We start from the raw sequence: 14,292 nt of genomic DNA on the forward strand, positions 1-14,292 counted from the left end.
CCCTTTAATTATGAAGGAGATTCTAGACAAGATCGCCTCGGCCAAAGCTTGACTGGCCTTGCTCGGCGTTGCATTATTGGACGTACGGCCGGTGCTGAGTTTTATCTTGTGTAAATTCAACAGTCTTTTTTTTTAGGTTAAGCCATTCGGCAAGCTTTATTGATTCGGGAAAATAGTTACATCGTTTACAAGTAATAGATGCAGGGGATCATCCATCCAAATAAAAGAGCTTTCCTCTACCATTGCTTGCCTAGCCAGCTCATGAGCTACTGAATTACCTATTACAGTGGCTAATAGAAATTGCAGCAAAATCCTCCCAGAGCAGACAACATTCACCATATATTGCCGCCGAAGCTGTAGCTGAGAAACCTCCACCTAGCATTGTGTCAACCACCTCCATACAATCAGCTTGCATGATATGATGAATTGGTTGACATGACCATTGCCGCTATATACTCGACCCGTCCTAAAATTGTAGACGTTATAGAATTTAGATTTTTCTTCCAAAATACTCCTCAGTCTCCAAAAAATGTTGTCATGGGATTTGTGGGGGGCATGACCCCGGATACCCACGGCAGACCACATGGGTTGCGCCCCCAGGGGCAGCCCAACCCACAAGACTAAGCCTTGCGGGGCACGACGCTGCTCGGCGCCTCCCACAAGACACCGGGAAAATATCCTGAAGATACTACGAGATCTGTTAGGATACGTATGATCCCATGATTTCTATAATCTGTTATTACTTTCCGGTTATCTCCTAGATCTAACCGACTTGTAACCCTGCCCCCAGACTATATAAGGAGGGCAGGGACCCCCTCCAAACTCACGCCATATCATACGATAGTCAATACAATCCAACAGACCACAGGAGTAGGGTATTACGTCGTACCGTTGGCCTGAACCTGTCTAACTCGTGTGTCTCTGTTGCCTTCTTGTTCTCGATTATACGCATCTCTGTCGATCAATCTACCTTCGTGGGATACCCCTCGGAGGACTGCCGACAATATTCTGTCGACAGTTGGCGCACTAGGTAGGGATGTGCGTGTTGTTTCCTTATCGAACAAGATGGTATTTTCCGCAGGCTCTTCGTCCCTCTTGCAGCCCGGCCAGATCTTCACGGTCGGATCAATCTCGTGGATCATCAACGCTGACGAAATCGAAGAGCTCATCGAGCCAGTGCAGATCAATACTGTGCCGATCACGCCGACGCCTGCGACTGCAGATCCGATCTCAGAGCCACCTCCGAAGTCGCCTTGATCGACAACTCGCCGCCTGCTTCCCTGCTGCCCGAGGAGGCAGATCAACAACGATGATTTGATTGCGTCCATCGATCAGGTTGGCCAGAAGCTCGCCGATTGTCTCTCCATCGTCGAATTGGCTCTTACCACTCTGGTCCAGAGCCGACCACCCTCCGATCCGGATCTATCAGAGGCTGCTCGAGAAACTCCAGGGGCTGCGACCCCACCCTTCGAGCTCACCAACATCGCCGCCACCGACCAAATTGCCCTAAGGGGAAAGTTCGCCGACCAAGTTGGAGATGTCCAACTTCCCGCCGACTAGCCTCCAACGACTGTCAACATGCTACACATCGCCCGGCGCCCTGAAACATCCCTCCAAACCATCCTGGAGGAAAATCCGGACTCTGAGTCCCAGGGCTCTACGGAGACCGTCACCGAAACCACCACCACGCAACCTCCTTTCCCGCCCTTCTGTGGAGGCAGAATCTTCAACGTCAGTGTCGACAGCCCCTCACAGAACGGGGAAACCGAGGAGGAACGCGCCGCCCGCGTCAACAGGAACGTCAAGCGTGCGCAGCGCTGAGCAAATGAGGTTGCTCTTGCGATGGTCGAGGCTCAGCTCGACTCGCAAGGAAGGCCACGCCAACTCCACCGCAACCTCGACGACGAATTTCTCCATGTTGATGGCCACGACGTCTACAAGACCCCAAGCGCCAACTTGGTCGTGGCCGCCAACGAGCTAGCCCGGCTTCCGTAGACATCGGAGGTCGCCAAGGTCGCCACCATGCTTAAAGCGGTGCACTGCCAGGTCAATGAGATCCATCAGGATCAGAGGCCTTTATACTCCACAAGCTCAATTCGCCTATCAACTGTGCCAAGATCCGATCGCCGCCGAAGTCATTTCACTGACCAGCACCACGACGCCAAACAACCCCTCCAGGCGGAGCTAAGGGTAACTGCATCGAACACCCATGCCAACACGACTAGGAGGTCAACCAGGACGTCCGGGTGCACCTCAACAATCTCTGAGACGTGCGACGTCGTATCGACGAACGCCATTTCGGTCGTCATGAAGAAGAAGTACACCGCCATCGGGAGTACGAGCAAGAGTTTGGTAACCCAGACTCAGCTCTCGAGCCGCTCGACGCCGACAACACTACAGATCACGGTGCCAACCACCCCAAAGGACCCCCAGCATTCACGAGGGCACTCCGAACACTCCAGTGGCCCCGTGGTTTCAAAATCACTGGGGTCGAACCCTACGACGGAAGGATGAACCCCACACAGTGGCTATAGGCTTACGCCATTGCTGTCCGCGCCACTGGAGGAGATACCAGTGTCATGGGAAACTATCTTCCCGTCATGCTCATGCCAACCGCCATGAACTGGTCCACAAGCCTTGCCCTAGACTCCATCAGATCCTAGGAAGAGCTGAAGAAGATTTTTACCGATAACTACATGGCTATGTGTACTCGCCCGGGCACTAAGCATGATCTGAACTGCATCTACCAGAAGCCGTCCGAGCTTCTCCGTAGCTACATCAGATGCTTTTCCGATATGAGGAACTCTGTTCCTAACATCACGGAAGCTGAGGTCATCACCGCCTTTGTCCGAGGACTCCATCACCGTGACCTCCGCTCCAAGTTCAACCGCAAGCCGCCAACGAGGATTGGCGAGATGATCACCACCGCCAACCAGTACGTCGACGTCGAAGAAGCCGAAGTGCGCTTCAATGAGGATGCGGGCACTCATCGCCCAGCACGCCACAATGACGACCGCCCCGACGACCAGCGCCATAGTGACCCCCGCTACGACGACCGCAGTCACCATCGAGACAGTGGCCGTGATCGGCCAGAAGGTTCCAAGTCTAGTCAATATCGTCGCCGCCGACCAGACCATATCGTCACCGCCGTTGAAGAACCTCGAGTCAAGCGCAACTACGATGAGCAGTATAGGAAGATCCTCAAGGGCCCGTGCCCCCTCCACAAAAATGCCAAGCACAAGATGAAGGACTGCCTCGGCTTGGCCAAGGAATTCTAGGGTAAAAGCTAAACGACGACAACAACGACGGTGCCGGAGGCCATCGACCACCTGGGGGCAACAATAATGCCTTCCAGGATCACAACAAGGTGCTCCCACCATCTTCAGGGGTCTCACCGCCACGGAGAGCAGAAGAGAACGGAAGCTCACCGCCCGACGGGTGCTCTCCGTCAACGTAGAGGACACCGCCGCCAACCTCAGCTATCGGCCCTGGTCTGAGGTCCCCATCACCTTTAGCAGGGCCAATCAGTGGGAGGATATCCCTTTCACAGGGCGTTTCCCCCTCATCCTCGATGCAACCGTCTAGAAAGTACTTTTTAGAAAAGTGCTGGTTGACGGCGGAAGCGCTCTGAACCTCCTCTTCGTCGGAGCCCTAAAGGAGCTGGGTCTCTAGATGGGAGACCTCACACCCTCTGACTCCTCCTTCTAGGGTGTGGTACCTGGTAGGGCATCCAAACCGCTTGGAGAGATCACCCTTCCAGTACAGTTCAACATGACCAACAACTACCGCGTCGAGCACATCAACTTCTACGTCGCCGATTTCAACACCGCCTACCATGCCATACTTGGTCGGCTAGATCTGGCCAAGTTCATGGCCATACCGCACTACACCTACTTGGTGCTGAAGATGCCTTCGCCTATAGGAGTCCTGACCCTACGGGCCAACCTCTCCATCGCCTACGCCTACGAGACAGAAAGTCTTGCCCTCACCGAAGCCACCGACCTCTCCATCCAGATGGCCAGCATGGTCACCGACGCCAAGATGGTGCCCACCGATGACCTAGAGATCCCATCGCTGGAGCCTCCTCGCGCCTCTACCAAGTCCAAGGAAACTAAGGAGGTCAACCTCAGCCTCGACGACCCCTCCAAGACCATGAAGATTGGAGCTCACCTTGACCCTAAATAGGAAAGTGTGCTCATCTCCTTCCTATGTGCTAACACCGACATGTTTGCCTAGAAACCTGTAGACATGCTGAGGGTACCATGGGAGAAGATCGAGCACTCCTTTAATGTCTCACCGACCGCCAAATCGATCAAGCAGAAACTCCGACAATTCGCGCCAGACAAGAAGGAGGCTATTAGGGTAGAAATAAAATGACTCCTAGCTGCTGGATTTATAAAAGAAGTGTATCATCCTAAGTGGTTAGCAAACCCTGTTCTCATTCAAAAAAAGAATAAAGAATGGAGAATGTGTGTTGATTACACTGATCTTAACAAACACTGCCCTAAAGACCCCTTCGGTCTACCTCGAATAGATGAGGTTGTAGACTCCACCGCCGGCTACGAACTGCTCTCCTTCCTCGACTGTTACTCCAGCTATCACCAGATATCCCTCAAGGAAGACGACCAGATCAAGACATCATTCATCACTCCTTTTGGGGCATACTGCTATACTACCATGTCCTTCGGACTCAAGAACGCCGGGGTAACCTACCAAAGGGCCATCTAGATGTGCCTCGATCAATAGATCGACTGCAACGTTGAAGCTTACATCGATGATGTGGTCGTCAAGTCCAAGACCGTTGATAATCTTATCACCGACCTTGAGGAAATGTTCGCCAACCTAAAAAGGTACCGATGGAAGCTGAACCCTTCAAAGTGTATCTTTGGAGTTCCATCTGGCATACTCCTGGGCTACATCGTCAGCGCCCGCAGTATTGAACCCAACCCCGACAAGGTCTCCACCATCACCAACATGAAACGGCCAACATGCATCAAGGATATATAGAAGCTCACAGGTTGCATGGCTGCTCTCAGTTGCTTTATATCGTGCCTCTATGAAAAGGGACTACCTTTCTTCAAGCTCCTCAAGGCCTCCGAATGCTTCTTCTGGTCGGAGGAGGTAGACACAGCTTTCGAGCAGCTCCAGTTGTTCCTAACAAAGCCTCCGATCATGACGGCGCCTTGGCCAGACGAAACTTTACTGATCTACATCGCCGCCACTTCTCGCGTCATTAGCACAGCTATTGTCGTCGAACGCGAGGAGGTCGGGCATGCCTACAAGGTGCAACGTCCGGTCTACTTCATCAGCGAGGTCCTTAATGAGCCCAAAACTCATTATCCTCAGGTCCAAAAGCTGCTATACGCCGTTCTGATCACGTTGCTCAATCTCCACCATTACTTCGAGTACTACAAGATCGCCGTGGTCACTGAGTCCCCTCTGGGGGACATTCTCTGCAACAAAGAGGCCAATGGTCGTATCATCAAGTTGGCTATTGAGCTCAGCACTTACTCCATTGAATTTAGAAGCAAGCCTACCATGAAGTCACAGGCACTCGCTGACTTCGTCGCTGAGTGGACCAAGATCCAAGAGCCCATCCTGGCTACTTACCCCGAGCACTGGGTGATGTACTTCGACGGCGCCCTCAACATCAATGGTGCCAGTACTGGCATCTTATTCATTACTCCGACCAAGGACAAGCTCTGATATGTTCTCCGAATTCATTTTCTAGCCTCCAATAACGTCGCCGAATACGAAGCATGTCTCCATGGACTCCGTATAGCCATCGAGCTTGGCGTCAAATGCCTCATGGTATATGGAGATTCCATGTTGGTCATCAACCAGCTCAACAAAGACTGGTCCTGTTCCCGTGAGAAGATGGATGCTTACTGCACTGAAATCAGGAAGCTCAAAGGGAAGTTCTACGGTATCGAGTACCACCACGTGGTACGAGATCAAAATTAGCTCGTCGACCACCTATCTAAGATAGGCTCTTCTCGTGTCGTGATTCCATCGGGGGTCTTCGTTCAAGATCTCTTTGTGCCATCCATTAAGGAAGAAAAGAAAGTTCAAGAAATTCCCCCTGCCGAGCAGTTGGTACTCACAGTACCCTCATCGGTCGCCGATTGAAGGGAACAGTTCATCAAGTACCCCACTAGCACCGACGTACCCGTCGACAAGACTGAAACCGAATACCTAATCCGTTGAAGCAAACATTATGTGTTGGTGGATGAGAACTTGATGAGAAAAAGTGCCAAGGAAGGGATACTGCAGAAATGCATCACCCAAGAAGAGGGAGTGAAGCTACTTCTCAAAATTCACTCTAGTTCCTACGACAACCACTTGGTCTCGAGAAACCTGGTCGGCAAAGCCTTCTGAGCTGGTTTTTACTGGCCCACGGCTATCGCCGACGCTAAAGACCTAGTCCAACGTTGTGAAGGATGCCAATTTTTTGCCAAGCAAATACACATGCCGACGCAAGAGCTACAGACCATCCTAGCTTCATGGCCTTTTGCATGCTGGGGACTGGATATGATCGGACCTTTCAAGCTAGCGCCAGGTGGCTCAAAGAGCTACCAGCTATGGTCTCGGGACTGCGCACTCAAGCTAGTCGCAGCACTAGTGTGTCTCCATATTTCTTGGTCTACGGCTCAGAAGTCATACTACCAGCGGACATTGCCTTCTGAGCACCTAGGGTGGAAAATTATGATGAAGAGCAAGCCACAGCTGTTCGGACAGAGGACGTCAATAGGGCTAAGGAAGAACGCCTGATCACCTGTATTCGCACAGCCAAATACCTAGAAGGATTGCGAAGATACTACAACCGCAACATCAAAGGTCGTTCGTTTGCTGTCGGCGACCTCGTTCTCCATAGAAAGCAGAAAACCGAAGGGATGCACAAGCTCTCCTCCCCCTGGGAAGGGCCCTACGTGGTCAAAGAGGTTACCCGACCAGGGTCTTACCGGATATGTGATTTGGATGGACTCAATGTTCCCAATTCATGGCACATCGAGCACCATAAATGTTTCTATCCTAGAAACGCTCCATATATGGATTCTCCACTCCATGATAAATAAAGTTTTGGTCGCTGTAATTTGTCTCCATTATTTCTCCATTATGATTTAATCTCCAGTTATGGTCAACGAGCTCTAAGCTACTCCTTAACGAACTCCAATATGGGATCTCCATAAATGCTACACCACGTTTCTCCATATCTCCAATATGTGACCACCATAAACACTCCACCATGTTTCTCCATAACTCCAAAATACTTCGCTAATCGCCGAGCAGCACACGTTTTGTTCTGTGCTCTATGGAGAAGACCCAGTCTCCGATCTCTCCCTACACGTGCTATGGGCTCCGCGCTCTTCGTTATGGGTGGTCGGCTGTGGTTCCTTAGTCATGCCTATTCCTCCTACATGTGCACGGGCTCCGCACTCGACATTATGGACTATGGGCTAGCCAAGGCTAAGAGCCCAGTAAAGAACTAACTGTTCGGATGCCACTAATACTACGTATACCTCCAAATTACTTCATCAACCACCGAGCAGCACACATTCTGCTCTGTTCTCTATGGAGAAGACTTAGTCTCTGATCTCTCTCTACACGTGCTATGGGCTCCACGCTCTGCGTTATGGGTGGTCGGCTGCGGTTCCTTAGTCACGCCTGTTCCTCCTACACGTGCATGGGCTCCTCGCTCGATGTTATGGACTATGGGCTAGCCAAGGCCAAGGGGTTTAGTAACGAACTAACTGCTCGGACGCTATTTATACTATGTATAATTGCGTTAGGGTTAACACTACAATGATTTTTTTCACCGCAATACTAGCAAACTACATAAACAAGCACATGTCACTTTACAACATTTATACATACATATAAATGATTGTCTACGCCCTCACGTGTATTAACTACCCTATTCAGTTATTACAGTATCTCTCCGAGCAGATCACCGAGCTTCGCCATCGCCGTCCATCTTGCCAAATAGGTCAATGTCGCCGGCTAGCTTCTTCGCCGCGTCTTCCACCTCATCTTCTAGCTACTGGTGCTCCATCGTGCCCGTTCCTCTAGTGAATCCGGCCCCTATTGCTTGAAGGTCAATGGTAGGGTAATGGGACCGGACCACCATAAGGGCGTGAGTAACGGCGGTGATGATGGCGTCGTGGTTGAAGCTCTTGAAGTTCTCCCACGCTGCCTTGCGCCTTTCGATGACGGTATCTGGACACGGTGGCCTGCCATTGGGCTGAGGAGCCACCTCCAGGTCGATGTAGTCGAGCACTGGTTTGACTCTAGCAACTACGGCGTTGAACTTGTTCCTCTAGGTCCTGGCCTCCTGCTTCAGCACATCAAACTATGCCTTGACCCTCCGACGGTAGTCTGCAAGCACTACAAGATTCCATCAAGCAAGGAAATCACTTTGATAGTAACTCCAACCACGAAGTACTCACCTTTTAGCTCCTTGGCCAGCATATCTGCTCGCCCTGACTCCTTTGCCTTCTCCTCCAAGAGTTGCTTGACGGCTTGGTGCAGCTGACCGAGCTTCGAATCTTGCTCTACAAGCACAACAGTCATTAGCAACAATGTGAATGTTCAACAATACAAAGCACATCCACCGATACGCCATACCTGTTTTCTGCTTGGAGATGTTTCTGAGTTGTTTGGACTTTCGCTCTAGTTGCTCAGAAACCTTCGTCGGCTGCTCGGAGACGGTGGCCAGCTGCTCGGACTTGCCCTGTAGCTGCTTGGACGCGGTCGCTAGCTGCTCGGATAGGACACCCTTCTGGCATTCCAAGTCCTGCTCGTTGGACTCAGCAAGGTCTCACTCGCGTTGGGCCCTATAGATGTTCTTCTCCATAAGCTTCATCATCTCCTTGAGCTTTTCATTCTCCTCGGCGAGGGGCTCCATCCTCTTGATCAGCTGGCGTCGTTGCTCGACAGTCTAAGTTATCCCCTACAAACGCATAATGACTATAAAGAACTCTAATCTCCAATGTCAAAGACGTGCATTCCAGATGCAGTACTGACCTTGATTTGTTTCATCACTCTGACAAGGGTAGATTCTAATCTCCTAAGCTCCCTAGTGGTGTCCTCCTCCTTAACAACCACCACCTCGTCGTCGTGCTTGCAGAGGATTCGGACAGCTTGGGGTTGAGATTCCTCACATTCGATCTCTTCCACCTTGTCCTCCTCCATTGTAGCTGGAGGCACCACCGAAGGGCTTGGTGGATGGACAGCGTGTTCGACCACACCCTTCGATGCCTTAGGGAGCACCGTTTGCTCCTTGGGTACTGCAGGTGTCCCCGCTCTGGACTCTGGTGCGGCGTGGCGACTCCAGCCTCTGCTCTCGAAGACCCGACGATTTCTGTCGTTGCCCCGAGCACCGTAGCCGACCCATCCACCATCGACGCCAACCTCTCTCTACCACTAAGTCCATCAGCAGCGGCGGTTGACTCCTCCACCGGCTACCGAGCACCTAGGGACTTCGGGACGGGAGCCATCGGCATTGCCTCCACCCTAGGACTAGCCCCTGGATGCTTGTTAGTCTGGATGGGCGGGGTCAGATCCTCCATACACCTTGCACTGCATCAAATTAGCTCGTCAGTCCCCAAAAGAGATAAGGATACAACAGTAAAAAAACTCCAAGTCAAGGAAACTTACGTGTTGGCCTACCGGTAAACTTTTTTGAACCAGCGATGCCAACCTAAGCCCCCAGGCACGGCCTTGGGGTCGACTTGTGTGGCCTGGTGTGGAGTCCTCGCGGTCTCTGCCATCGGCCTCTAGGCCTACCACTCCAGAACTTCCCTCATCCGCTGCTCGGGGACTCCCTTTGCCCGCTGCTCGAGGACTCCCTCCCTTTCCTTCGATTGCTCCTCTACGCGCGTGTTGCGCAGAGGCGCCTCCATGCTTGGAGAAGGAGCTACCGGAGCCCCGTCATCATCCGACCACTTGGACATCGCCGCACTTCGTGTTCGAGTGGTCTGGTCACCACCAAGCGAGATGTCGCCTAGTTTGTGGGGAACAACACCTGCTGTCTTCCTCTTCTTCTAGGCCGGCTCATCTACCGTTGCCCTCTTCCCCCAGACTTTATCTGATACCAGGGGGTACTCTTCGTCCGACCAGCATCTGTGCCTTCAAACTCCGATGAGGCGTTGGCCGCATCTTCTTCAGGCCAAGCTGGCGGCCGAGCGTCTACTGCCTGTGGCCAATCGCCCCTCGGCACGCCCGAGAAGTACACCGCTCTTTCCTACGAATGGATCTTTGCATAAGTGAATCAGTTCACTGCTCGGCAACAATCATGGATAAAAAGCATCGCGAACAAAACAATCGGGGTGATTACCTGAGGAGGCGAATTTGTACAGTTGAAGGCCCTCGTCTGCCTTGACACGCTGAATGAGGCATTTGGAGCGAATAGCTCTGTGGCCCGCTCTAGCACGTCATCCCTCGACAGCCTCCCCATGCTCTCTCGAGTACCATCGGCGTCCCCCTTGAAGTCAAAGCTCAGATGGGCTCTCTCCTTGCAGGGCTGGACGCGGCGCAATATGAAGCTCGCCGCCACTAGTCTGCCATTAATCTCCATGCCCATTATCAGGTCGAGAAGCTCCCTAACCTACTCCACGTTAGCACTGCACGGCTTCTTCGACCAGCTCTTCTGGCTCTCCGGGATGTGGCCGACATCGCAGCGGATTATAGGGTGGCTCTGCTTCATGTAGAAACACCTAGCGTTCCACCCCTTCAGAGAAGTATTAAGCGGTATAGTGATGTAGTCGCTCACCATCCCATCTCGAAGTTGCAGATATACGCCGCCGACCACCTTGGAACCGTTGCCGCCCTTCTTCTTCAACCAGAACAAGTGTCTAAAGAGGTTGAAGTGCGGAAGGACCCCCAGATATGCCTCGTAGAAGTGGACAAAGATTGAGATGTGCAAAATAGTGTTTGGATAGAGATTGCATAGACTAATGACCCAGAACTCCAACAGATCCCTCAGGAAAGGATGAACAGGAAATCCCAACCCATGCTAGAAATAATCCTCAAACACCACTACTTCATCAGTATGAGGTATTGGGAAGGGCTCACTGCTGGCTGGCCGCCATCCAGCGGTGACTCATCAGAAAGAACGCCCGCCTCCACTAGCCTGTTGATCTCTACCTCCCCCATCCTCGATGGTACCCATTCCTTGTCATGGCTGGCTACGGCGGCCGCCTTCTTCGGCTTCACAGCTCCCTTCTTCGACGCCATCTCTCAGATCTATTTAGGGTTTGATGGCGGATGCGCGTGTGAATCTAAAAGTGTGAGGGCTGAGGAGGAAGATGAAGTGGCAAAGTGGCAAAGGTGGGAGCGTGGGGTGTGGTGGCGCATTTATGTAGCACTCCCCCACTCTTTCGCATTTGAGGATTTTTGGGAAACCATTCCCGCGATTTGTGCCCCTCTGGATTCTCCGAAGTGATTTATTGGGCCGTTACCTGGGCTTTCGTGTAACTACAGCCCATATCGTCCATTTATCGTCGTGATTTGTTACTACTCACCGAATATTTGCCGACTTCTCTGCCATTTATTGAGGCTCAGTAACCGCTACTGTACAACCATTACTCTGGTTTTTTCTCTACGGTTTGATTTCTCCGATATTTTCACTTGTGGCTCGGGGACTACGCCATCACTATGACTTGTTTCCTCACCACACTAGGGACTTTCTCTTAGTTGCTTTTGTTTCTGACCCTGGCACCACGTGACTATGTCACCTACTGTTAGGCTCAGGGGACTAAGTGGGCACACTTCACCTTGCGGTGAATGTGCTTTTCTCATTTCGGGGCTACGCCCGAGGACTGGCTGCCTGCTTGGTTGGTCTTCTACTTTTCTTCTACTTTGGACCCTAGCACCACGTGACTACGTCACCTAATGTCAGGCTCGGGGACTAAGTGGGCACACTTCACCTTGCAGTGAGTGTGTTTGCTTTAATCTGAAAAACTCCACGCCTCCTGCAATTGAAGAAGACTCTCTCCTTTCTCACGGTCGGACTCTAAGTGGACACACTTGGTCCACTGCGGGGAATTTTTCAATTTTGGACGTGAGCTCCTTACATCCTTATGGCAAGTCGTACTTGGGTCACACTGCTCGGCGACGGTTCACGCTACTCGGTGATGGTTCACGTTGCTCGGCGACGGCTCACAACTGCTCAGCAACTCACCACGATGGTTGGACCTTGAGTTTGACTGTTCGGCTTCGTTCGCACCTGCTCGAACAAGCTTAAGACGGTGTTACACAATAGATACAAGGTGCTCAGGGACTAGCTGTGGGGGGCATGACCCCGGATACCCATGGCAGACCACATGGGTTGCGCCTTCAGAGGTGACCCAGCCCACAAGACGAAGCCTTGCGGGGCACGACGCTGCTCGGCGCCTCCCGCAAGACACCGGTAAGATATCCTGAAGATACTACGAGATCTGTTAGGATACGTATGATCCCATGATTTCTGTAATCTGTTATTACTTTTCGGTTATCTCCTAGATCTAACCGACTTGTAACCCTACCCCCCAGACTATATAAGGCGGGCAGGGCCCCCCTTCAAACTCATGCCATATCATACGATAGCCAATACAATCCAACAGACTACAGGAGTAGGGTATTACGTCATACCGACGACCTGAGCCTGTCTAACTCGTGTGTCTCTGTTGCCTTCTTGTTCTCGATTGCACGCATCTCTGTCGATCAATCTACCTTCGTGGGATACCTCTCGGAGGACTGCCGACGATATTCTGTCGACGGGATTTGTAATGGTCAAATTTTCTTAAGTTTGATTGGATTTGTAGAAAAATATTAGCAATATTTGTGGATGCATTTGGCAGCAGATCTAGATTCTCTCAGAAACATTTCGAATTCGGTTTCTTCTTGTGAATCAAAATCGCTTTCTCAAGTCGTTTGGCAAGTAGATCAGATTCTGATTTTTGAAGGGTGTCCAAAACCACTGGTTTACATAAAAAATCATAAAATTATATAAGTTTTACAAAAAATGATATTTTTATGGGCGAAGATCAAATCAAAAGCAACCAATTTTAATTGGTTTCACTTGAAGAGGGTCACTAGAAATAATTTCTAGATTAGATGGGAGATAGCAACGAAAGAAATAGAATCCCGAGAAACTACTCTAGTGGTGATTCTGATCTCTAGTACAAAAGGAGAGAAACACTAGAAACGTTTCTGCCTGGAATCAGTATAGTGTTTGATCGTTTGGAAGTGTTTCTAGTGATTCTGAAGAGAATCGAAACCGATTCTTGCATCATATCCAACGGCCCTGTATCTCTAAATAGTTATATTATCAAAATATATTCAGGCAAATTATCTAATGACACTACTATGCACCGTGAATATTAACATTTTTCTTATATATTTAGTTAAAATTGAAAATATTTGACTTCTCGAAAAATGAAAATGACACTCTTTATGGGACTGGAGGGAGTAGTTGTCATTCTCACTGTTCCATGCACCTTTCTCTTATCTAGGTACACCTTTTTCTTTTGCCAATACTTGCATCTCTATCTCTATCTCCTTGTTTTGTGTGCACCACTACCTTTTCATTCCTCTTAAATTCCGGTATCCAAATCTAAAACGTCTACTAGTTTAGAGAGGGAGGGAGTATGCCTTTAAAGCTCCAAGAAATGATATGACAATTTTGTTTCTCGCTCTCTGCTTTTGTAGTTTCACTAGCGGTTGTTGCGGCCCTTTCCTGACACGCTTGTCGTTCACCTTACCCACCACTGAATCTAGGAGGGACCGAGGGAGATTAGGAGGAGAGAGAAGCCCTATTTGGCTGAGCTCTGGCTCTGAAATTTTTGTGGATTTTCTAAAGCTAAAGTAGCTCTAGGAAATCCTGAATCTGGAGATACAGACATGCCAAGTGTATTTACATGACTCATTTCGTTTATAGTTTAGATTAAATATAAATATCTAAACCCGGTTTAATTTAATCTACAAACTATAGGTCCAGCATAGATCTCAGAGCTAGAAAGTGTGTCAAGCAGGCCCAAAGAGGGATTGAGATCTAAAAGAGGGCACGTGGTAATTGGTTGCTAGCCGGCCTAATCAACATGATTACAGGAGGCAACGGGTCGAGCCAAAGTTTGAACCCATTGGCCTATTATCTTTTCCTTTTCTTTTTCTATTCTGTGTCTATACTGTTTCATGCCAAAATATATATTGAAAGAGAAGTTTACATTTCATTTACAATAATTGGCACTCAAGTCCAAGAACATAAGTAAATCAAAACATATAAATATATATAACATGATTAAATATGCAATT

The 14,292-nt window shown here is 50.2% G+C and overlaps 1 protein-coding gene across 1 annotated transcript; it reads left to right on the forward strand.

Annotated features, from left to right (window-relative positions):
* The first annotated feature begins 5,022 nt into the window (after positions 1 to 5,022).
* Positions 5,023 to 5,706, forward strand: LOC136492376 (uncharacterized). The gene is made up of 2 exons (XM_066488418.1): positions 5,023 to 5,265; positions 5,347 to 5,706. Exons 1-2 carry the CDS (start codon positions 5,023 to 5,025, stop codon positions 5,704 to 5,706), a joined length of 603 nt encoding a protein of 200 aa, XP_066344515.1.
* The last annotated feature ends 8,586 nt before the right edge of the window (positions 5,707 to 14,292 follow it).

This window comes from Miscanthus floridulus, chromosome 11 (assembly GCF_019320115.1).
Source record: "Miscanthus floridulus cultivar M001 chromosome 11, ASM1932011v1, whole genome shotgun sequence".
In the NCBI taxonomy this organism is placed as follows: domain Eukaryota; kingdom Viridiplantae; phylum Streptophyta; class Magnoliopsida; order Poales; family Poaceae; genus Miscanthus; species Miscanthus floridulus.